The following is a 24649-nucleotide window of genomic DNA, read 5'->3' as shown; positions in this document are numbered from 1 at the left end:
CACATAAAAGTGTATCCTGAACTACATCAAATGGTGCAGTTTGAAAGAGTTTGCTCCAGTAGTTTCAAAGATTTATTGACGTGCAGCTCTGAAATGCAGGTCTGCATTAAAGGTAAACATAACACATTGGTCTGCATGTTTTACTCATTAAATATGAGCGTAAAGATGTACAAATACACCAAAATGACCTGACTTCTCAATCCCAAAATGCTCTGCCGTGGATGTTTCCATTGCTGACCATTTTCAGTCATTTTGTCTGTTTCTGTAAACAATTGTTTGTGCAGGATGACAAAATTTATTCACAAATTATCAATTTAAGTAAAGTAAGTGAAATGAGAAAAAAAGTATGGATTTTGTTTTCTTATATAATGGTATTTTTTATTGTTGTTATTTTGCATGAGGGGAGTGGTGGCCCAGAGGTTAGCCTGTTAGCGAGCCTGTGATGGGGAGGTCGCAACAAAAATTTGGGTGAGAAAGACGAAGCACCAACACCTGCCTCCACCCTCATTTTCCCCACTCTGGGCCCTTGAGCAAGGCCTTTAAACCCCACAGCTAGACCTTGGATGGCAGTCCTCTACTACAAGTAGCTTGCTGATTGCGTCAGGAAGGGCATCAAGCGTCAAACCAACTGTGTGAGTTTGCTCGCTGTGGCATCCCCGAAGAAGGGAGCAGCTGAAAGAAGAAAACAAAATCTTCTGCCCAGTCTTCATGATAGAGTAAGTTCCAACAATGCACATGGCTTAATTGTGTTGTATTTTATTTGTGAACTTTAATAAATACATAAACAGTTTTACTGGGAATAAAAGGAGAAGAGTTTTGTTTTATATACAGTACATTTAGATAAAATGAGTAGAATCTTGAGTTCATTTGAAAGCGGAGCCGATGGATCAACACTGCATCTGTATGCAGCAGTTCTGCAGAACTTCATATAAATTTACAGACCGCTGGTCATAATTTGGGTCAGGACCCCACTGTGGGTCACGAAACAACATTTGGGGGATGTTGAGATTATTAAATATGTTGCATGCAGATCTCCTGGACTACATACATCAAAACCAAATATGCCATCCCTTGAAGGTTTTGAACAACATATAATAAAATGTTCCTCCATTCCCTCACTTTCCAGCTTGAAACCTAAAACTGAACTCAAACACAGTTCTGCCTTGGGGGGGGGGAAAGCACACGAGGTCAGAGAACAAAGCAGCTGTGCGACAACACAACTACATGCTTGTTACACTCAGTTGAGTCACCACCAGAGAATAAATACAGCTTAGAGATCTGCCAACAGCGGCATTTCGTTTCCACCCTGAATGGTAATTAAGTCGCCCAATATCTGGTTGTCGCCTTGTAGTATCATTACCCCCTCTGCATCATTTCAAAGTACTTAGTTATTACTTAGCACACACTAAATATAACTGTCCTCGGGCCACTGAAGTGATCCCTCTCTGCAGCTGTGGGCTGCTCCATCCCAATCAGCTCGCTCCCACTCCAACCTCAGTCCGTCAAATAGACTTTAATAGATAACATGCCATTCAGTCTTTCTTCTTTTCCTTAAGATTTACTCCTCGGAGTCAGGTTTTAAACAGGAAGTCATGATCCAAGTTTATTTTTCTGTCAGCCACAGACGTCGCTGTAACACTGAGCCCCCCCCCCCCAGTCAATTAATATAAGCCTTCTTAGCCTGCAGATTTGATGGGACCGAGTGGGAATCGTTAACTTTTACTGATTATTTTTAGGTTATCTTCATGTTGTTTTTTTTTTTTTTCTCAAAAATGGATAAATGTGGGATTTGAGTTCTAACTGACATGGCGCTAAAAGTGATGCCTTCAAGCTCCAAACTTTTAATCCTAATATCTTTTACAAGTTCTAGCTTGAAAGGCACCGATTTTAAATTTACAGTTTTTTAGAGCTACAACGAGGAACAATTTTGAGTATAAAAAAATTATGTGTGAACACAGGAAGTTATTCGTATTGTTCCTATATTTCTTTTTGCTGTAACGTGAATAGCGGGAAATATTAAACACAATGCAGATTACCGTGCAGAACGACACACTGGTAATTGAAAAAGTCTTTAATTCAGTGCCTGGGTGAAACAGTACAGCGCAGTTTGTCATAAAAATGCATATTCACAGATGTTTGGGTTGTGAACTGAACGGAAGGCAATGACAAAACTTCCAGCCTCTTAAGTCAACATTTTAACATTTAAAAACAAAAACATTCATCTTTGAACAGTAAAATTAAACGTACTGTATTTTTTCGAACTATAAGGCGCATCAGATTATAAGGCGTTAAACGAAACAAGTTCATTCTGACAGATTTTTGAGTGCCATGTACCACAAGAAACAGGTTTGAGGTCAGTTAAGCACAACCAGAGTTGATGCGTAAGGTGCACCGGATTATAAGGCTCACTGTTGATTTTTGAGAAAATTAAAGTATATTAAGTGCGCCTTATAGTCCGAAAAATACGGTAAATCTTGCACTCACAATGACCAAATATTATATTGTGTCTGATTTAGTGAGAAGAATCAGCAAAGATGTTCTCACTCAAAAAAATATAACAATATTAAAACAACAACAAAAACTGTGGAAAAGGTTGTAACATGTGCTGATCTGCAGATTATTTCTGTTCACGAGTTTTCTGGATGTGTCATAAGGCACAGTTTCTGACGAAAGAAATAAAAGTTCTGCATTGTGTAAAAAAAAAACATTTATTTGTCCTTTAGTTTAAAAATAAATATCTATTATCTTTTTAATATTTTAAAACTTAAAGATTTCGCTGAACTCCATCAACTCTTCAAATTCTACACTGGTTTTAGAAAAAAAAAAAAAAGGGGGGTTTTAATCAGTTCAAAAGAGGCAAACTTTTGATAACATGAAGAAGAAGACACCGGACAAACAAAGTATACATAACAACAAAAGAACTTAATTTGGGAGCAATATTGTTCTGCACCTTAAAGAAAATGATGTGCCAAGTTTCTGAGGAGAGGGAGCAACCCTCTGTTTGACCCTTCTCTTCTGCGTTTATGCTGAGTCCAAACTGGAATGCCTCAGGGTCGGGTCTGCGGACGCCACGTGTTCGCAAGCTGCATTATCATGAAACTAAATGGGAATAAACCAAAACGCATGCTTGCTTGGATATAATAATAATTTTAAAAAAAGTAGGGCCCAGAAGACACACACAAACAAAAAAAAACCACGATGGTGGATTTATTTTTTGGAAGGGGTCATGAAGGCGTTCTCGATGCAGAGCACGATGTGGGAGCCCGAGCAGCTGCTGGGGATCTGCTGCAGGAGGTGGCCGCTCTGCAGCGGGGATGCCAGACCCGTCACGGCGCGGTCGCCTGCACGCCACGTTTCGCAGTAGTGCTCCATTTGCCGATGGCCCTTACTGCTCGACCCGTGCCAGATCATTTTCTCCGGCCTAGAGGTGAACAACACAGAGATCAGAAAGAGAAACAAAGGCAGCTGCTTTGTCTCATTTCAGCCCAAGAGGGGCAGTCTGTTAAACAAACACCCACCACGCACTGTCCCTGAGGATGTCTCTACCATCAAAGGAGTAAATGGGTATGTTTTCCCTCATTTTGCTGCTGTCGTCACTGAAGATCGACTCCCAACTGTTAAACAACACTTGGTTCTGGAAGGACAAAACAAAAACAGTCCAATAAATTTAAATTATTCTGTGAAAAGATGAGGGGTATAATGAGACACTTATTCCACGGGATGGGACAAGATGGAATCCTGGGTCCACAAGAACAAGATGGGACAAAAAAAAATTAAAATATTTTCAAGAAAAAAAAGCAGTGGCCTCTCCCGGTCTAAAAATTATAAATCTGGTTACGGGCCAACATCATTTTTCAAGATTTTCTTGACAATTTTAAAAAGTTATGTTCTCAGATTGCTCTTGTCAAAATATTCACACATAAAAGTAAAATCATTCTAAATTATTTTTGTCAGTTAGAGCAGTTTATTTTTTAAATTACACAACTTTAATTTACTTTTTATGATGATTTTTTTTTAATCACCATTGTTATAAAGATTAATGATGAAAACATAAACAAATATTATCCTGAACTGCATCACATACGCAGTTTGAAAGATATACTTTAGTTTTCCAGATAAATGCAACTTTGTTTTTATCTTGTGCAGACCCGCATTTCAAAGTGTCCGACTCCGCCTTGAACCAAATCAAACAGTCAGATGATTGACCTTCATTAGGCTGGCCATGGTCTGTATAGGTAAACAAATATGGCTGCTAAGTTTACCATTTGACCTGTTTTCAGTCATTTTGGCCATTTTCATAGGGAAAAATAAAAAGTGGTGATTGGCATCCTGTTGCCATTTTTTTTTTTCAAGGACAAATTTACCACTGATTTGAGAGAGAGAGAGAAAAAAAAAGTAGATTTTTTTTGTTGTCGTTTTTATTTTCTTAGGAAATTTATGAACTTTTTTGTCCGATGTTCATGACTTTAGAATGCGAATATTAAAAAAAAAAAAAGATCCATCTGAATAAAATATTTATCCAAAAAGTAAACTAATAAATGCATTAAAATAGAAATGCAACACTTTTAGGAACATTTTCCAAGATTTAAGCACTTTGGTCAAGAACTTACAAGTTTTTTTTACTTTTTTTTAGCACTTTTCCAATGAGTACCGTGTGCTTTAGTCGTACTTGATCATCTTTATTCGTCCTGAGCAGCCGTGACTCACCTTGAGGTTGACGATGGGGAAGCGGTCCCTGTCCAACCTGCGTACGATAGTGTAGAGGTCCTGAAGCCTGGAGGACAGGAAGGCTCTGAAGGTTCCCTTCAGTCCTACAGCACGAGCCTGCTGGAAGCACATGAAGTCTGCGCCTCGAATTCCTCGCATGTTACCAGTCTGAGGGGCGTTCAAGGCAACCAGGTGCAGCTGGAGGAGAGAAACATTTATCTATGAATATAAATATTTCTTTTACCTGTTAATGGAGTTTTTCTGTGCAACATTTTTTTCTTCATTTACCCTTTATTTATCCAGGTAGTCTCATTGAGTCACGAGAACTCATTTTCAAGAGAGACCTGTTTAGGGAGCAGATGGTGGGGGTTAAGGGCCTTGCTCAGGGGCCCAGAGTGGGGCAAATGAGGGAGAGTGGGGCAAATGAGGGTGGAGGCAGGTGTAGGTGTTTCACCTTTTCCACCCACATTTTGATGCTGACGGTACCGGGAGTTGAACCTGTGACTTTCTGATCACAGGCCCATCTTCTCTAACCTCTGTGCCACCACTCCCCTAACAACCTTATTAAAGCTTGAATGAGCTCTAAACGTAAGTTCAAGTTTACAGTCATTTGCATCACATGTGGTACATGAGGTGGAACAAAACTGTGTACACAGGGTCCCAGTTACACTCCAAAATAGTAAAAATATAAAGTCTAACAAGAAACAGTATACAAGGATCTAAGATATCAGAATCAGAATAAACTTTATTGTCACTGCCCAGTGAAGTACGACAAAATTACATTCTGTACAGCCATCCTAAAGCAGGATGGAAGTGTACAGGGGGAAGCTCTGCCCTTATTGCTTAGATAAGAAAAATGGACGAAAACACAAGGAGGTATAAAACAAAAAGTCTCTCACGCTGTGTCCTTGACAGGGCATGGTTTAAGACATCAAAAAGTCCACCACAGCAAGCAACGTAGATAGACACAATACATAATGTATACATAGACAACAAGATTGAGATTTGTCCATGAGCACTTCCAGATAGTTTCCATAGTCCTGATAAGATGTTACAGTTTCTGTCAGCCGGTACAACTCTGATGAGCGTTCACAGAAGTTCTTGGGGGTGGACAGAGCAGAGCTTCTTGATTTACATATCCACCAGGAGCAATTTGAGATAAGTTGGACTTCCATGGCCAGCACGAAAGAATGTGTTTTGGTTAAGGAATCTCCCCATTCTTGTACATAATTTTATCTATTCCTTTACATATTCATTGTCCATAATAATTCTCTGCATGCCACAAATTTCACAAATTTTTTTCTTTTTTTTCTTGAGATCATTTTAAAATGGTGTAAACCATTTATCGTTTAAGGTTGACACACCTGGACATTTTTCTATTTCTTAATTTTAGCACACATTGAATAAATCATTATACATCAATGATTAGATTACCTAAAATGGATTTAAACATATTTTTAAGGTCTAAAACAAACTGAAAACACAAAGGATTCGAATAACACGGTCATTTTAAAGTGTTTTCATCAGGTCTACTCACCCCTGAGTCTAATGTTTCAACACGAACGGCAGGACCAGGCACCGGTGGATTGGGTCGCTCCTGGGGGGGCTCAACAGGTCGGATGACAGAACCGCTCTCCGAGTAATGGCCCGCTCCGTTGCTGTGGGGCCGGTCTGGGGTGTGGGGATACAAAATCACAGGTGGAGGCTGGACTTCTGCCACCTCGTTGCCCTTTAGAAACAAATCAAAAAGATTTCATGATCATACGGTGGACACAAAATGTCACACGCTTTTATTTTACTTTATTCGTCTTGGAAAACATACCAAATCTCCAAAGAAGGAACTATACTCTCCAAGCTGAGGAGAAAAAACAGCTTTTTAGTGATTTTTTTTTTTTTTTTTTTTACACAAATTAACTATAAGAAATGTATTTTAGTTACCTAAAAGCAAAAACCAACTTTAGTAAAACAATATGTATGAATCTTTAGTTTAAAGCTAATGTTTTGGTCCTTATGATAAACTCCATGCAAGTCTGATTTTATGATGAAGTTGGGCATACCACGACTTGTCGCAGTCCATCACGCACTCTCAAATAAAGGTCTGCGTTGTCTAGGATGTATATCAGACTGCCCTCTGGCTGCTGCCTGGCCGTAGCGATCATTGTGTCATATGACCTCAACACTGCGACCTGTGGAAACACCAATGAAATGTACGAAATGAATACATGTAACCTGACAGGTCTACAACATTACACTGCTGAGTTACGGGATGGGACAGGACAAGCATGCAAGTACAGAAATGGAATTGAACCCACCCCAGATGAGTGACCAGGACTTCCAGGTGGACCAGGGGGACCGGGGGGTCCAGGGACACTGGCAGCTTTAGATAAAAACACACACAGTTGAAAAGACTAAATGAAACGATTCACAGCAGATGTCTTCAGACTGTCAGCACACTTTTTTTAAATTAAATGTACAAAGTAGTTTCATTTTTGTAGCTTTGATTAATTTACAGAAGTCACTCGCTACTTCGCGGTTCAACTTTCGCAGACTCGCTCTATCGTGGTTTAAATTGTACAAGACACTCGATTGGGACAGCACTGTAAAAAGTTAACAAAAAATAAAAAACTTCGAATAGATGCTGCCATTTTGTAGTTTTCTCTCAATAAGCCTACACTCTATTCCTGCTCATAATGACTACATTTCCCAGAACCCAACAGTGCCCTGCCCAGAAGCTCCATTTCCTTCTGCTGAAATATGCAGAGGGAAAGTTTGATCTGATCGGAAAAAGTTTGCCGCTTATTACAGTGACTTCAGAGCCCAGTGGATGCAGAAAGCCACAATGAACCCACAGAACCAGACCAGAACCAGACCTCCAGACCCATTGGTGAATCTTGAGAGCTGGTAGCCGGTCCACAAGGGCTTCCCAGCGGGGACACGAACCGCTGAAGGTCCAGCGCTCTATCCGGAGCTCACCGGGACATTTTTAATCTCTTTCAACCAGCACGAGGACCTCCGAACGTGGACAGGCTGGTAAGTAAAATTTAGCAGCTAAATATAACATATAGCAACATAAGTATGTTGTTAAAATTAGTAGGCTTAAGAGTTTAGAACATTTATTGTGGGCTTCGTTGCTGCAGGCTACATCTGCAGAAATGGAACCAAGTCGGACCGGAACCGAGAGCTGTTGCTGTTCTGCAGAGCAAGTAAGTAAAATTTAGTAGCTACGCATACATAAATAATTAAATAAATATAACGTCGCTACTTGGTGGATTTTCACTTATTGCAGAGGGGTTTGGAACCTAACCCCCGCAATAAACGAGGGACTACTGTACATCTACTTTTGTTGTATTGCATGTTTTACTAGTTTTGTTTGTTTTTAGTCAAAAAACATGGATATTTTCAACAATTATCAAAAACAATACCGATATAATCCGTATGAAGCCCTTTAGTCTAAGAGCACCTTTAAACATACTTTTTCTAACAATTTATTTTGCACATGATGGACATGTACAAAACAAGATATCACATGCTTTGACAGATACTGTGGCAACAAATGTAACAATGTTTGCATCGCCTGCTGCCTTTAATCACTAACAGTGAGTTGAAGAAAAAGCTGCTTACGGTAATTAGGCTGATATGATCCAGAAAATGTGGAAGACCCAGGGGGTCCAGGAGGACCAGGTGGTCCCGCAGGACCAGGACGCCCATCATAACCAACCCCTGGGGGCCCTATTGGTCCCTGGGGCCCTGGAGGGCCCATTATAGAGTCTCCTTTTGGACCCTTGGAAGAAAGTAAAATGAATTACTCTTTTCATCAAGCTTTAAAATAGCATCAACGTTTGAACATTTTAGTTTTTAAGAAGATCTCTTTCTGACAAATCCATTCATCCATCCATCCATCCTTTTTTGCTATTCTTGGTCTGGTCCCTGAGGCAACAGGTCAAGGAAGGAAACAAACATCCATTTGCTCAGTGGCACTTTCCAGCTTCTCTTGGGGAATCCCAAGGTGTTCCCAGGAAGGGGATGAGAAAATTGATTTTTACTAGGTCTAGAAAACCTCTAGAGTGAGGTGCCTAGGAGGGACCCTAATCAGATGCCTGAACCATCTCAGCTGACCCCTCTCCAAGAGGAGAAGCAGAGGCTTTTTTTCAAAGCTCCCCTCAGATGGCAGGGCTCATTTTAGCTCTAAGGTTGAGCCCAGCCATCCTGTTTCAGTCGCTTGTATCGAGTCCCTCGTTCTTTCAGTCATAGTCTACACCTCGCGACTGTAGCGGTGGGGTGTAGACTGACCAGTAAACCAGGGGCTTAGTTTCTTGGCTCAGATCCTTCTTCACCACAACAGAATGAAGCATTACTGCAAGCCTTGATTCATCAACCCATGTCCCACTACATCCGACCAAAAGCCTTAAACAAGACTCGAAAATACTTTAACACATTCCATCTTTTTCAGGTTAAAAACTCAAAAAGTGTGGATAAACCCAAGCTGTAAATATGCAGCTGAAGATCTATACAAACTCACTGGTAGGCCGGGGCTACCAGGAGGTCCTGGTGGGCCCTGTAATCCTCCAAAATGTGGGTCATAATATCCAGCACCAGTCTCTCCCTTTTCTCCCTTGACACCAGAGTCTCCACGTTCTCCTTTCAGTTCATTCTGTTGGGAAACATTAAATATCACGATGGACTATCTGCTTACATTTAGTTAGAATGTCAAGAAAAGTGACCCACTACTAATGTAGATGCAAGTTAGCTCACCTTAAATGCATAAATATCAAAGTTTGTGGCCGTCCCTGGAAAATAAAATAATTTAATCACATTACCCTTTCAGTTGAAAAGACATACAGTACTGTAAGTAAATAATTTTGGACATGTTATTTATTTAAACTGTAAATCTTACCAGGGATCCCAGGAAGTCCACGTTCTCCTTTTTCCCCTTTAATTGCTACAATAAAAGTTAAAATAAAATAAAAAAGTGTCAAATTTCTGAAGAGAAATACACCATATGATTGTTATGTTTACTGACTGATCTCAGTAACATTGCAGCCACAGTGCTGTGTTTTGTTTAGGTGCTGTGATGATAAATGTCACATGTTGAAACATCTGATATCATACCTTGATAATTCCTTGAAGCTTCATCATAACGCTATTAACAAGAAGACAAAAATTTCAGGAAAGGATTATAAATTTCATCATAAAACGTGAGGCATGAAATGTGGAATGTACTCACATTGAAGCGATCTAAAGGAATGGATGGTCCAGGGGGTCCAGGAGGCCCTGGTGGTCCAGGAACTCCCTAATAGAAAGACAGCTATTTACCTTTTGATGTCTGGATTCAGAGTGACTGCCTGATAAAAGGTTAATACTTTGTATTTACAATTTTAAAAATCTGTTTTTTTAACAATTTAGTGAGCTGTTGACAATTATTCTCGGAAAAATATAATTTTGGTTGGGTTTAAAGTACACATTTCATAGCTAATAATTATGAATACATTTTCCACTCTTAAGGATTTGCTACTGCCTAAATATGAGCGTAAGCAGAAACTGAGTTTTAGGACACAAAGAAAGAAAGAAAGAAAAAATATATACACACAGCATTATATATACACTTGATAATCCCCAGGGTATAATCCCAGCTGTATTATAGTATTTAAGTTTGATGGCAGTGGGAGTATCATGATTTTGACCAAATATGCTTAATCTGAGCCGGAATGATTCCTTTATTTGTAATATCTGTAAACTCATCCATCCAACCATTATCTTCACCCGCTTCTACCTTTTCGGGTCACTGGTGTCCATATCCAACAGTCACTGTGCAAGAGGTGGTGGACACCTGGACAGGTCTCCAGTCCATCACAGGGACACAGAGACAAACGAGACAACCATTCACTCTCTCACTCACACTGAAGGACAATTTAGAGTCACCAATCAGTCTAACATGCATGTTTTTGGTCTGTGGGAGGAAACCAGAGTACCCCGGGAAAACCTATGCATGCACGGAGAGAACAACTGAACCACCGTGCAGTCTATTTGTAATATTATGAATTATATTATTAATAGTAAAATGCAAACAGTTCAATGGACATATTGTTGAAAGACCTGAAGTTATGCAGAGGATGGACTGGAGAAAAACTAAATGTGGATATTGAGCTGCTGAGCTTTGGTCCCACCATTTTTTGGGAGAAAACGTCTCCATTTTGACTGGAAATAAATGCAACTCTTCCAGCGTTCACACTGTGTTAAATAAAACAACAGTCAGGAAAGTTTTTGTTTAAATTCTCTGCTGATCAACATTTTTTCTACTAAAAAGTGAGAAGGGTTGATTGAGGCTTACACAGATAAACCTCAACCATAAGCTTACTTATACAACTTACTGGATGGCCATAACCTGCGCCTCCTCCTGGCTCTCCTTTATCACCCTTGTATCCGTTCACACCTGGGCGACCCTGAGGGATGAAAGTCATGGATCAGCTTTTTTCTTTGCACTTAAAAAAGTTCTTTTTTTTTTTTTTTTACATTTTTAAGACCTAGGATCCTTTGTAGGAATCAATATCACCTGCTGCTTAAGTCACAATTTAAAGTGAAAATTAACTTTTGTATCATTTTTTTTCCACAAAAGTCATAGCTGTTTTGGTGAAACCTTGAAAATAAGATATAGTGGGTTGTAGATTTTGTGCAACCTGTTAGCGCTTGAACTATGTTGTGAATGACTTTTAGCTAATGCCATACTAAACTTTAGCTCCATAATTGTAAAATTGACTGAATTATTGTCCTCATTTTAGCTTTTTAAGGTCTATTTGCTATGGCAGCCATCTTGAATCAAGTCGACTTCAAAAGTTAGTAAGTTGTAGAGACAATAAATACTTTTTCAGAGTTTCAGTGAAACCAGTTCTGTGATTTACAAGATGTGTTGCGAACTTACAAAGGCAGTTGAATGAGGACTAATGGTGATAAAAAGGTACAAAGTAATAATGTAGTAATAATGTAGTAATAAAGTACAACAGGGCAGCAAAACACATGTAATACATGATATAAAGACAGCATGGCAACACTTACAGGTCTTCCAGGCATTCCAAATTCACCCTTTTTCCCAGAAGGCCCATGTGAACCCTGCAATGAAAAATAATACAACATAAACCTGGGGAAGAAGATATTTATTTTACTTTAAAATATTTTACATATATATATACACTTACTGTAGGTCCAACAGGCCCGGGAGGTCCTCTGTCTCCCTACATGTAAAAATCAGAGACAGTTAGTTCCAACCAGGGCTTAATTTGAGCTGGATCCTGCCGCAACAGGATCCGGTAACTCTTATTTTGATGGGGTACATTCTGGTAACTGTTTGCTTGGATTTGGTAATTCTCAGGCTTACGAATACTAAAGTTTTGAACAAATATGACTGCCTTGAACAAATAAAAAACCTATATTGGACATGTATTCTGAAAATAATTACACAAAAACTAATTTTAAAACACAACAGCCAGTTATGAGCTTCTTAATATCGCATACGAGCTGCCGCTTCAAGTAAGCATTTCCGCTTCTACCATAAAAAATGAAAAAAATCTCCACCCCTAAAAGTTCAGTCATGAGCGATTGGAATAAAAACACAAAAATATAATTAGACTGCACAACTAAATTGAAAATCAGTTTTACAGTTTAAGTGAGTCATTAATAAAATTTTGATTATTTGTTAAAAATGCGCAATCAAAATGTTGAAAAGACAGTCCAATTTACTTACATTAAAAAAAAAAGTCTTCTCAATGTACAACTTAACTGAAAACTGAAGCACATGAAGGTAGTGGCAACGGTGATAGTACTCGATGCGGGGAAGGGGAGGGGGTTTGGATGCTCAAGAGAAGAGCATGCTCTATTCACACAAGGAGAGCTGTTGGTCATGTCGCTCTCTACAATAGTTACTGAATCAAGTGTTTACTTATGTAAGTAAACTCGTTAAAATACAGCAAAATGTAGGAAATTGCATTACTTTATTCAACATTTTCTGGGGGAGGATCCCCAGAACCTGCCCAGCAATTTGCATTCCTGGTATCGTTTGGTTTGCAAATGAATCACTGGTTTCAAGTACAAAAGAAGAAAGAGGAAGAAGAAGATGATGGGGTTAAACTACAAACTAACCTTCGGGCCAGTTAGTCCTCCCAGATACAAAGGATTCCCATCAGGTCCAATTATAAAACCTGGCTCCCCTTTTTCACCCTGAAAACACAAGAGCAGCCCTGAGACTCGGAGCGTCGGCACGATGATGAACTGCTTTGAATTTGGCGGAACAAAAGAGTTAGATGCTACCTTCAGCGCATAACCTGGTGGACCAGGGTCCCCTCTGTCACCTTTTGGTCCAACAGGACCCTGTAAAATAAATGTAGGAAGTTTAGAAACAAACGAGGTCAACACGGACAGAGAGGAACTCTTTGATTATTATGGTCTGAGTTAATCTGTGGGTCATAGTTAATCTCTGTCTGTGCTGTTCGGATTGAGAACTGCTGACTGAACCATTGTTTCAATACAGAGCCTTGAAATTACACTTCTACAATAAATAAGGTCCAATGTTCAGCAAACAGAGTCCAAAAATACATTTCTTTTTGAAGATTTCTTAAATATACTGTATATAAAATGCTCTAGAGTACAAAAGCCAAATAAATGTTTGTCGTTCACGTTTTGAATACATAATGGGTTTTGTTTGTTTGAAATCCAACGAAAGTTTCAGTTGCACTCAAATCGTTGCTTTGAATCTTTTTTCAGGACCATGAAATCAGTGAGTTGGGTTTAAATCACATCAAAAACAACTGTCAATTTAAATATCAACGACAGATCCAAATGTTATTAATATTTTCACTCAGAAGATCTCCCAGACATTTTAAAAACCATTAAAAAAAGTTTAAATTTATTCAATCTCGGACACAGAATGTAGGGACTCTTGAGGGTGGATGTTTTACTCTTTACATCTAAACTAATGGATGATTCATGGTATCAATTTAGAACTATTAATTTGGGATAAATTTAATTTAATTACATTATAATTTGAATAAATTGATCAGGCCTCTTTTTTTTAATTTATCTATTTGAACTCAATCAAATTTGATTGTATAAATTATCTTCATTGTACAATAGCTTGAAGAGCATTTAGCAGAGAACTGGTTTCATGCAAAATCATCTTGTATTTGTCTTTTTTTGTCCAGAAAATAAAATATTCAATAGTTTATACAAATCAATAAAACTTACAGGAAATCCAGCTCTGCCGGGTAAACCAGCTCCGCCCTGTTTGGTAAAAAATATATAAATTAAACAGTTTTTCAACACACTTCAGTGTTTAAACTATCAGGCAAATGTTGCAACGAAGACCCAAATCTACACAATTTGATCAGTTCTGATTAAAAAAAGGAGAATTTTATGTCTCAACCTGCTCCAGATGTAGTCCGTGTACGATTATTTTCAATCTTTGACATATTAATATTTTGTTTTTCAAATATTTCAAAAGTTGTAAGTCAACTTTGACTCTTACAAGATAACAAGTTTATCATTTTATTCAAACCTTTAGGGACTTTATGGTTCAGTTTGTGAACCAAACTTTAAAACCAACAACTTGAACTTAAAAAAATAAAATAAAAAAATAAAAAACACTGCCATTATCTGAACCCATTTATTAACAACAGACAAAAGCACGGGTTTGCACACTATATGGTCAAGAGGCACTTTTACACTTTCATCCACTAAACTAAAAGTGTTCAGAGCTGCAACAACATGCTACAACTGAATATCAACTGGTGGCCCATGGGCCACTTTAGGTTTGTTGGAGGGGGCTTCTGTGGCCACTAGGTGACATTATAAAGCTAAGCATATGTAATCAGTGTTTCCCCTAACTGACCAGGGGGGCTTGGTTCAGTGTGAAGGAAGAGGCACGGCCGACGTGGGGGTCACATTTTGGTTCGGTAGGCGAAGCACTCGGTTCTGTTGACAGAGCGGGGTGCCCTGCTTGTATAATGTAGAGAAACACTGCTAATTTTTATTTTTTTTTACATTTATTGATATTTTTACAAGATAAGACAAATGAAAGACCCAGATTCTTTGGGCGGGGGATGGAGTAGGTGGGTAGTTTCTTGAATTAACAATAAAAGTATGAACTATGCAGACCTATGTATTTTTTTAACGGTGGAAAAATGTATTAAGTATAGAAATGCTGCCGATCTTATACTGCTGATTTATTTCATGTTGCTGTGTTCATTCATACTCATCTGCTCACACAGACTCATGTTCGTGCTGCTGTTGTTCGGCGTATTGTTTTGTACCATTTGTGCTTAGAGTAATCCTAATTTAGCGTATTTCTTCGTTCTTATCTTAGATCTTATTACTGTTTTTCTTTACAACTTATACTTTTGTTGGATGAAACTGGGACCCTGTGAATACAATTTCAGTCCACCTCATGTACCACATGTGGCGTGAACAACAAATAAAGAAACCTTAACCTTAAGTAAAGCATAAAGTTAGAGTAAGTATGTTTTACTCCTTGTACTAGTTCCAGTATTCACATATTTGCAAAAGAAATGACAAGAAAACTGATATAACAAGTCCTTTTTTGTTGTTTGTACAACCAATAAAATTAAGTTTTATGTTAGTTTTAATCAAAGCTTGAATGAACCGCTGCGGAGGGATCAAAGAGCCACATGTGGCTCCAGAGCCGCAGGTTGCAGACCCCTGGACTAAAGGTTTAGGCAGTATTTAAGTAAGTATTGTTTTTGGGAAGTGTCAGTTTCATCTGTGACATCAGTAAAAGTGAAAATGTACCTGGGGTCCGGTGCTGCCAGCAAAGTTATCAAACTGTAGAGATTGGAGTTAAAGTAAGACATAAGAGGGAAGCCGTGGTTAGTGTTTGATTTCAGAACAGAAGTTGTTTTCGTGCGACTATTTGTTCCTCACATTGTCAGACGGCTGGTAGATGATTTGTCCTGGTGGTCCGGGGGGACCAGGTACACCTGGTGATCCGGTTCCATCTCGACCTGGCTCACCCTAACACCACAAACAAACAAACTTGTATGCAGGATTGATATAATACTTACAATAGCTTTGTATTAATAGTGCTCATGTCATTTATCCAGGATCATAAAGGATACAAACCCTCTCTCCTTTGTCCCCTCTGTCCCCCTTTTGGCCCTGAAAGAATAAAATCAGACAAAATGTACTTTCAAAAAGCCATAAGCTCTCTCTTACAAAGAAAAGCAGGATTTTTAACTGAAACTTCAAGACAAGAAGCACTGCTGTTCCTATATCATAAACCTGGTGGCACATTTCAATACATTTTATTTCTTCCTAAGAGTCACGCACCAAGAGCATTACACGCTCTACTGTAAATGAGATGTTTAGCAGTTTGTTGCATAAGTTGCCAGTAGATGTCTTGTTCAGATCTAGAGTCCTTCTTACCGGAGGCCCAGGGAAACCATCCAGACCTGGTAGCCCATCTTTTCCAGCAGGACCCTGGTCGCCCTTTGGACCTTCTGTGCCAGGAAAACCAGGTTGACCCTGCAAAAGCAAGATCAGGTTAGATAGAAGAAACACACGCATAAAAAAAAGGAAAGGTAACAGTATATGCACACCACAAATAGGGGGATCCAATACGCATCAGAGGGCAGGGGAATTTAGGTAAAGGTCATGGATGTTACCACTTACTAATGTTAAATTAATGTAGAACCATATGCGTGAGTTAGAGTTGTTCTGTCTGAACAGAGAGGAGCCTGCACCTGATAAACTCCAAGGCCTCTAAGCTGGAAAGCAGAGGTTGATTTGACCTCACCTCTGTCTGATAAGCTTATAAAAAGACTCTTCTTTATATCGTCTGTGGGCAGACCTTGCACCCGGAACTTCGATGTAACATCCGCGTAAACCTGTTTTCAATTCTGCTCCCTTGCAAGTAAAAACTGGGTTGAAAGATCTTCTCGTATCCTCAGTGTGGCTTATTTGATTAATGAGATGATGAAAGGGTAATTAATTTACCCAAGAGTACATAAATATCAAATGTACATTAGGAAAATATCAAGTAGGCTAAGCTCTAGATGTCTAGTTCTCAGGTTTATGCTCAGTCGAAAAACATGGATGCCATGTTAACCATTAGTCCCAAACCGACCAGGAATAAAAAGACGGTTTCTCTTTTATCAGAACATAAGCGTCACCAAGTATCAGAGCTGAACACCGCACCTGATCACCACGTCCAGTCACTCCAAAAGTTTCCTGAACTCCCAGTGGGCTGATACATTCAGCAGCCGTACAGTCACATTGTAACATGGAGTGATGTCATGACTGATGATGCTCATTGATAACTATTAAGACAGAATATCACTTCAAAGATGATTGGACTACCCGTTTAACTCCAAATCAAACTTTTTGTGGCTAAATAAAATGTTGCAGCTGAGAGAGGCTTAATAAAGTTTGTTCAAGTTTGATGAACTAACAGTTTTGGTTAAAAAATAAAATAAAATTGTCAAATAAGATCATGTTTTATGCATACATTTTAATAAATACTTAATATGATGATAACATTTTTAATTTTTGTCATCTGCTGCTAGAAAAGCAGGCGATCATGTAATTCCTTATATACGTTTGTGCGTGGAAGATAATCGTCTGTACTTACTGGGTGTCCAGGTAAACCAGGCAGACCCTGAAAGCACAAAACATTTGAATGATTGTTTGTTCATGTGCATCTCCATGACTGCTTTGATTAAAAATAATCAAACTACTTCCAGTAAAACTTTCACAGTCATGTTTTCATAGAAAGCTTTGATTTTAGCCAGTAAAAGGCATCTCTTTATGAAAAAATAAAAACTTTAGTTGGAAGTAGCACTGCTGTCTTAAATTAGATGCACTTTTATCTGTAGTAAAATGACTTAAAATCTACAGACAACATTTAAGTTAGAAGTTGAAACATGTGATGAAAGTGGTTAACAAGTAATTCAGGATTTATTATTAGAAATTAATGAGATTTCATGCCTGTAATCCTTCTGGTCCTCTGATGCCGGTGGAACTTTTACGGTACACCTCTACGTCTTCCTAAAAAAACATTTTACAAGAAACAGCTCAACTTTTAAAACATTTTCTAAAAAGGAAAAGAAGAAATAATTAATCAAAATTGTGGGCCACTTTACATTTGTTTTTGTATGCTCTATATTTAAGCAGAAAAATATATACAGTATTTCTGTGCAAAAGTCTTGAGCCATCACTCATTTCATAACATTTTAATAAAAAAAGGAACCAGACTTCATATTCAAGCTGGTATTTAAACACATTTATTCACTCTTTCTGAAGATCTTTCAGAAGGTTTTTCTCCAGAAGATGAATATCTGAAAGTCACATCTTTAAGAAAAAGTAAAGAAATCCATCAAAGACCTGAGACAGGACTTGAGGGGTGCATCATGTTTCAGCTGACCATCAGCTGTGTGTCAATATTTCAGCTAACAGCTCTTTGGAAATCATCATGTTGGAGCTAAAGCCTTTTTTTTTTAATCAAACTGTGCTGTCCATTTTTGTCTTTTTTTAAATTTAACTAAATCATGTAGTAGTTCCAGGGTTTGTCCACCAGAGGTCACTCTACAGCACAGCTGCTGCCAATCACTTTGAGCGCCAGAGGTGCATAGCCTGCGAAGATCATTCATCCGACACTGGAGCATTACACGGTTCATGCTCTCAGCCTACTAGTGTTTCTCCGAGCCTTGTGAATATTAATATTGTTATTCCTCTTTCAGTGTCTACTTGAGTGCCTGCTTTAGACCCTGACCTACCCCAAACACTTGGACCTTGGCCTTAGCTGTTTTCCTACATGTCCCTTGTGATTACTGGACCGTATCTCTTGGATTGTTTCTGGTTGGAACCCAGGACAGACCTAACGCCATCACCTGTAAGGAACTGCACGTTCATTGTTAGGACTCTCTATTGCCTGGGACCAGATATTAATGGTATCTCCTTCTCCTCAGGGATTTAGTCTAGTTCCTGATATGCCACTAAATAAACTCACTGAGCTGATCTCATTGTGTCGAGTGTTCACGCTCAGTTCCCTTTCACGATCTTATGACAAAGAAATGGGAAGAAATTGTGTCTTTGTGACCAGCTGCTGGTAAAACCTATAGTCCATGTAAAATAGTTTTCTGCCATATTGCAAGCACACCTTTGATGCACCCGTTACGTTTAGGAGCCTTTTAATGTTTGAGTTAAGAATTAAGTGGATTAACAAACAAGTTCGGAACAGAAACTGCGCAGGAAAAAAGTCCCAAAAGAACTTTGAATGTTTGAAAGACCTTCAGAAAATCTGGAAAGACTTCTTCAAAACTACTTTAACATTTTTAAAAACTTGTGCAGTAAGACGACCTGCAGAACTGAAATAACGAAGTCCCTAATAACAAGAAGCACGATTGATCTTTTACAAATCGTTACGTTTAACATCCTCACAAACATTTTAAAGAGAACTCACAAATCCAACACGAAAACTTGGTCCAGGGAGCCCTGGTGGTCCGGGTCGCCCAATCGGTCCCATGGGTCCTGGAAGACCAGCCAGTCCAGTCTGACCTGCTGGTCCTGGTAATCCAGGCTCTCCTGGAGCGCCCTAGGAGATAATTAATAATGCCAGTTTTTCAAAGTCCTACTCAAGAAAATCCTTTACTATACTTAATACAAACATATTAATACTCTGAAGGACTTGATTTAAATAGAGAAATTGTTTATTTAGAGTTCTAGATGACAGAAGAAACCACTGCACACAAACAAAGATCTATTTTTTTTTGTTTTTGTTTTTGGATCACGTGTCAACATCATTAAAATTAAAAAAATGAAGCTCTAATTACTCTCAACTCTGATGCTGACATTAGTAATTGAAAAGCACACATTTCCATTTAAACCAGAGCCCAGCGACCTGCAGGAGAGAGAACTTAAGAGACGAGAGTGACGGTGAAGATGAAGAAAAAAGAACTTCTCTAAAGAAACGAGGAGGCAAACTGTGTGAAAACTGACTTCATCTCCATCTCCTACCACTTAGTCGGGTCACAGAGGCAACAGGTCCAGGAGAAAAACCCAGACCTCCCTCTCCCCATCGACACTCTGTCCTGGGGGACCGTAAGGTGTCAGATCAGAGGAGATACGCAATCTCTCCAGTGAGTTCTGGGTCTGCCCCGGAGCCTCTCACTAGTGGGACATGCCCAGAAAACCTCCAAAGGGAGGCATCCTGATCTGACGAACCAACTCAACTGACTCCTTTCAATGCAGAGGAGCAGCGGTTCTACACCGTGACCCCCCTGGATGAAGACACTCCTCACCCGGTCTCTAAGGCTGAGCCTGGTCAGTTCAGCAGCTTGTATCTAGGATCTTGTTATTTCCATCGTGAACCAAACCTCATGACCACAGGTGAGGGTTAAAACGTAGACAGATCAGTACATCCAGAGATTTGCCTTTCGACTCAGCTCTTTCTTCACCGTGACTGACAGAAGCAACACCCGCATTACTGAGGATGTGGACCCAATCCATTTTCCTCTCCATCCTACCATCACTCCTGGATTCTTAAACGTGAGTCAGACTCTCCCGCTACCCGGGGTCTTCATCCCCCTGAAAGCTCAAAGCAACGTTAAGTTTAAATGTGAGGACAACAAAATTAATTCCCACCTTTTGTCCAATTGCTCCTGGAAGCCCCAGATCACCTGAATCCCCCTGGTGTCGAGACAAAACAACACACCGTTTACCATCACAGCCCAACAAAAACAGGTATTTGTTTTATGGAAAGGGCAGAAAGTTTCCAGAACAGTGAAAAAACATTAAAAAAAGTTAACTCCTATGACTTCAGATGGCATCACCTCTCTGAAATAAGTGACCACGACTGAAATGAAAACTAAACCAGTTTCTTAGAAAGAAAATCGCAGCTTGATAAATGCAACGCTGGTTCAGGTTAACGCTTTGCATCAGCTGGTGCCCCAGGCCCTGGGTCCAGTTTCTGGGATGAGACAGTGCACGTCTAAAACAGCAGGAAGACTGAAGCCAAAATAAACTGCAGAAATTGCATTCCTGGTCAAATACACTCAATCTCTTATTGTGTTAGTGTTTAGAGAAGAAACAATGATTTTCACAAATTCATTACCTTTTCTCCCTTGGAACCAGGAGCTCCTGGGAGGCCGTCAGCACCTGGCAAACCCGGTAAGCCCTGAAGGTCCAAAGATTTGGTTGTTGATTTGCTTTAATTGTTAGCAGCACTGTTGCGGCAGCATAAGCTTGACACTCACAGGTTGACCGGGTGCTCCATCCTTGCCTGTGGGTCCAAATGTTCCAGAACTCGATGCTGTGCCTGATACAGAAGAACCAGGAGGTCCTGGAGGCCCAGGGGGCCCTGGTGGACCAGGAGGTCCCTGCGTTAAAAAGAATAAACATCCAGCTGAATCATTTTTCATTCTTTACCTCTATAAAAGAACAGATGTAGTCCTGAGCTGCTGAGTATGTCACGGAGGAGAATCTTCTCACCTGAACCCTTTCCAGATCAGGGAATCCAGAGGCCTCCATGTCCTCAAAGGTCTGAAATGGAAGTTTCAAGATTTATTTGACAGAAAGGCAGTCTTGGTTGTTACAGTATGAGTCTTGTGCAATGTAATTATAGAGTTAAACTAATAAACTCACAGATCTGAACCCTGGTCCTGGTGGACCTGGGGGTCCTCTGGGGCCTGGTTGACCCTCTCCACGGTCACCCTGCATGTGCAAGTCTCATTAAGACAAATTATATAGTATTCCTACAGCTTATTCTTTGTTCTTGATGACGCCTACCTTCTCTCCTTTGGACCCAGGGTCACCTGGGGTTCCTGGGAAACCTGGGGGTCCCTGAGGCCCCTGTTTGAAAAAAAAAAAAAAAAAATAGCATTGGGTCATTAAAAGCAAATAAAAATACATCCTTTTCAGCAATGTTGTATTGTAAATGTTTTTAACGCAAGATGTGATTTTTTTTTAATGTTGCATAGAAAAAAGAAAAAAACAAACTCACAGTTTTTCCATCCTCACCAGGATCCCCCTGTAAAGTCAAAGTGAACGTTGAAACGTTCCACATTTTTCAACCAATTGTCCATTTTCCGTTTAATACTCAGATTTATAAAAATAATCTACTCACTGGCTCGCCATCTTCTCCTGGAGGTCCTTGGAGGCCTGGTCGACCAGGTGGTCCCTGCGGTCCAGAAGCTCTTGAAACAACCGACCCGTCACTTCCAACTGAATACTCTGTAGCAGGCCCTGGTGAACCCGGAGGACCAGGGGGTCCTGGAAGGCCAGGCTCACCCTTTATGCCCTGATATCCAAAGCCTGCGTTGCCCTGGAAGAACAAGATGTACATTTTAGCTGAGATTTTTAAAAAAAGGCTGAAAAACACGCTTCCCTGAGCTTGGAACGAAGATGCACATGTAAGAGAAATGCTAAAAGCAGCTAGTTGACTTTTCCAGCTGCACACTTGGTTGCAAGATGGACCTATGAAGTTGTTTAAATACATTTATGGCAATGACTTTAGAGGAGGCAAATGTTTGGGTTTACATGTTTGGTCCAACAGAATGAAAAATTCCATATTTCCTGTACCTATTTTAAAAATATAATAATTCTTTCAGAAGCAGAGACAGATGAACAAACCACTTTCTGTTCGTGGGGAGGCTTCAAGGCATCAGGTCACATACAATGGAGGGGGATTTTAAACCTGCCACTAGTTCACTTTTAAATTCAGATTATTAGTCAGATTACACTGCTGACTCGAGAAACCCCAAACTGTTTTAATTTCAAATTCAATTCAGTTTATTTATACGTGCCAAGTCCCAACAGAAGTCGTCTCAGGGCACTGAACAGAAACATTCATATAATTAAAAAGTAAGTTATTAACATTATTTATCTGAGGAGCAGACTGCTTTCCATCACAGACTCTCATCTTGTGCAAGCATGAAGGCGACAGTGGGAAGGAAAAACTCCCTCATGAGGAAGAGCCTTTAGCAGAACCAGGCCCAGGACAAGCGTCCATCCGCTTCGACTGGCTGGGTTTGAGGGGAACAGATACACAATGGCAGGTCGAAAATCACATGTTAAGTTATAAATAGTATGAAATGAAAACTATTCACTTGTAACAATTAATTTTAAGACATGAGATCAATTTGTCCTCCAGTTGTCTAAGTCTACAAGCCAACCCTAACTATAGGATTTATAAAAGTCTTAAGCCCAGTCTTCAAACTGGACAAGGCGTCAGCCTCACGGACAGAAACTGGAAGTTAGTTCCACAAGAGAGGAGCATGATAACTGGAAGATCTTCCTCCCATTCTGCTCTTGGAAACTCTAGAAACCGCAAGTAAGCCTGCAATCTGAGAGCAAAGTGCTCAGTTAGGAAAATATGGGGCAATAAGATCTGTAATATAAGATGGAGCTAGGTTGTTGAGGGCTTTGTAGGTTAGAAGTAATATTTTGAATTCAATTTTACACAACTGATTTGAAACAAAGTTGTTCATTTCATCTGAAGCAGCATTTCTGGCTTCGTTTTAATGCAGAGTGCTTTACATGACACATCCCTCAACTTCTTATTTTGTCGTGAAGGCTAGCTAAAAGCATGTCCTGCTGCATGCGCAACAATCCACTTAGAGTCTCTAACAAAGGTTGAGTCAGGTCCTCTGGATGGACTCTTGTTGAAACGTTTCATCTTTTATCCAAAAGACTTATTCAGACTGAAAGAGTCTTCTGGATAAAAGATGAAACGTTTCAACAAAAATAAACCATCCAGAGGACCTGACTTAACTTTGTCAAATCAGTTAAGAGCAATAATAAAAAAAAAAATCTGGAATAAACATTAGCTGATGAATCTGTTGTAGTAGAAAGTTGTAAAACCTATAAAATAATAGTCACTTTAAAATCAAAAAGGAAAATTATTTAACTCACCTTTGTTCCCTTTTCACCAGGTTCTCCCTGAAAATAAAACAAATTACAGTAAAGTGTAAGAACCTAGAGTTTGAATCATTTCATTTTGAGTTATGAGAAATCTTTTTATTGTTTTCGCCTCTTTTAATAAATGTATGAAAGTGGAAAGCTGACCTTTCAAAGCTCATCTTACATTTTCTGTTTAAACTGTTCCTGTTTAAAAGGTGGTACTACTGTTTGTGGCTGTAGACAGAACCTGGCATGCGCTGTAAATGGGTGCGGATACTGAAACCACAGGGGTAGAACTTTGCCTTCTTTGAGTAAAAAAATAAAATAAAATAAAATAGCTGCAAGATTCCCCTAAATTCTGAACAATTTTTATTTTCTTAGTTCAAGACAAAACAGTGAATAGTTAATGCATCCACATGTAAGAATTATTGCTGATCTATGTAAACGTTTGAATCCTATGATAGATTTGGGATGTTCTACTTCCATCTAGTGGTCACTTAAGGCATTGCTGCTTTAACAGCTCAATTCTTTTTCTGTGAACTCTGCAGCTCACCTGAACCAAAGTGGTTAAAGGGAAACAAAATTACAAAAAAATACCTTTACACCTGCAGAACAACAGCAACTGATTGTTAAATATTGTTTCAATTTATCCTGTCTCATCAAATAATATACATATATTCATTCATTCAACCTTTATTTAGACAGGTTAATCCCATTGAGCCTCGAGGACTCATTTACAAGAGAGACCTGATTTCATAAAGAGTGATGACAACAACGGACAACAATGATGACAATTGATAACAACGACAACAATAGAAATAGGCATAAAATAGGCATATAAATTTAAGTTTCTCTCTTTTTTAAAACAAATCGAAAGAAAATAGCAGCCAAAAGGACAATAAAGAGAAATAGCAGCAAAAAACAGTTAGATCACAAGGCTATTTAGAAAACTAAAAACAGGAACATGTCTGCATTGGCTTTTGCCAGGTACTTAACAGGGTTTTAAATTCACTTAGAGAGGTCAAGGTCGAGAGCTTCAGATCTTTTT

The 24649-nt window shown here is 39.2% G+C and overlaps 1 protein-coding gene across 1 annotated transcript in view; it reads right to left on the bottom strand.

Moving 5' to 3' along the window:
* Window positions 1-2597: 2597 nt before the first annotated feature.
* Window positions 2598-24649, bottom strand: part of col18a1a (collagen type XVIII alpha 1 chain a) — a 55202-nt gene continuing 33150 nt past the window's right edge. The window contains exons 8-42 of the mRNA XM_037686850.1: window positions 23614-23640; window positions 21827-22024; window positions 21704-21730; window positions 21490-21552; window positions 21346-21414; window positions 21193-21243; window positions 20958-21080; window positions 20816-20878; window positions 20347-20391; window positions 19166-19297; window positions 17692-17751; window positions 17336-17362; window positions 16132-16230; window positions 15829-15864; window positions 15631-15720; window positions 15499-15531; window positions 13939-13974; window positions 13006-13065; window positions 12838-12915; window positions 11898-11933; window positions 11758-11811; window positions 11076-11147; window positions 9932-9997; window positions 9817-9847; window positions 9602-9646; window positions 9460-9494; window positions 9227-9358; window positions 8329-8488; window positions 7020-7084; window positions 6765-6893; window positions 6530-6562; window positions 6245-6436; window positions 4708-4905; window positions 3519-3634; window positions 2598-3421 (exon numbers count right to left, since the gene is read on the bottom strand). Of these exons, the coding sequence (XP_037542778.1) occupies window positions 3208-3421; window positions 3519-3634; window positions 4708-4905; window positions 6245-6436; window positions 6530-6562; window positions 6765-6893; window positions 7020-7084; window positions 8329-8488; window positions 9227-9358; window positions 9460-9494; window positions 9602-9646; window positions 9817-9847; window positions 9932-9997; window positions 11076-11147; window positions 11758-11811; window positions 11898-11933; window positions 12838-12915; window positions 13006-13065; window positions 13939-13974; window positions 15499-15531; window positions 15631-15720; window positions 15829-15864; window positions 16132-16230; window positions 17336-17362; window positions 17692-17751; window positions 19166-19297; window positions 20347-20391; window positions 20816-20878; window positions 20958-21080; window positions 21193-21243; window positions 21346-21414; window positions 21490-21552; window positions 21704-21730; window positions 21827-22024; window positions 23614-23640 (2895 nt within the window). The 3' untranslated portion in view covers window positions 2598-3207. The remainder of the gene's footprint in view (window positions 3422-3518; window positions 3635-4707; window positions 4906-6244; window positions 6437-6529; window positions 6563-6764; window positions 6894-7019; window positions 7085-8328; window positions 8489-9226; window positions 9359-9459; window positions 9495-9601; window positions 9647-9816; window positions 9848-9931; window positions 9998-11075; window positions 11148-11757; window positions 11812-11897; window positions 11934-12837; window positions 12916-13005; window positions 13066-13938; window positions 13975-15498; window positions 15532-15630; window positions 15721-15828; window positions 15865-16131; window positions 16231-17335; window positions 17363-17691; window positions 17752-19165; window positions 19298-20346; window positions 20392-20815; window positions 20879-20957; window positions 21081-21192; window positions 21244-21345; window positions 21415-21489; window positions 21553-21703; window positions 21731-21826; window positions 22025-23613; window positions 23641-24649) is intronic.

Source organism: Nematolebias whitei, chromosome 13 (assembly GCF_014905685.2).
Source record: "Nematolebias whitei isolate Nwh7 chromosome 13, NemWhi1, whole genome shotgun sequence".
NCBI lineage: Eukaryota > Metazoa > Chordata > Actinopteri > Cyprinodontiformes > Rivulidae > Nematolebias > Nematolebias whitei.
The sequence above is the reverse complement of the archived record's forward strand: the minus strand, read 5'-3'. Positions and strand labels throughout refer to the sequence as shown.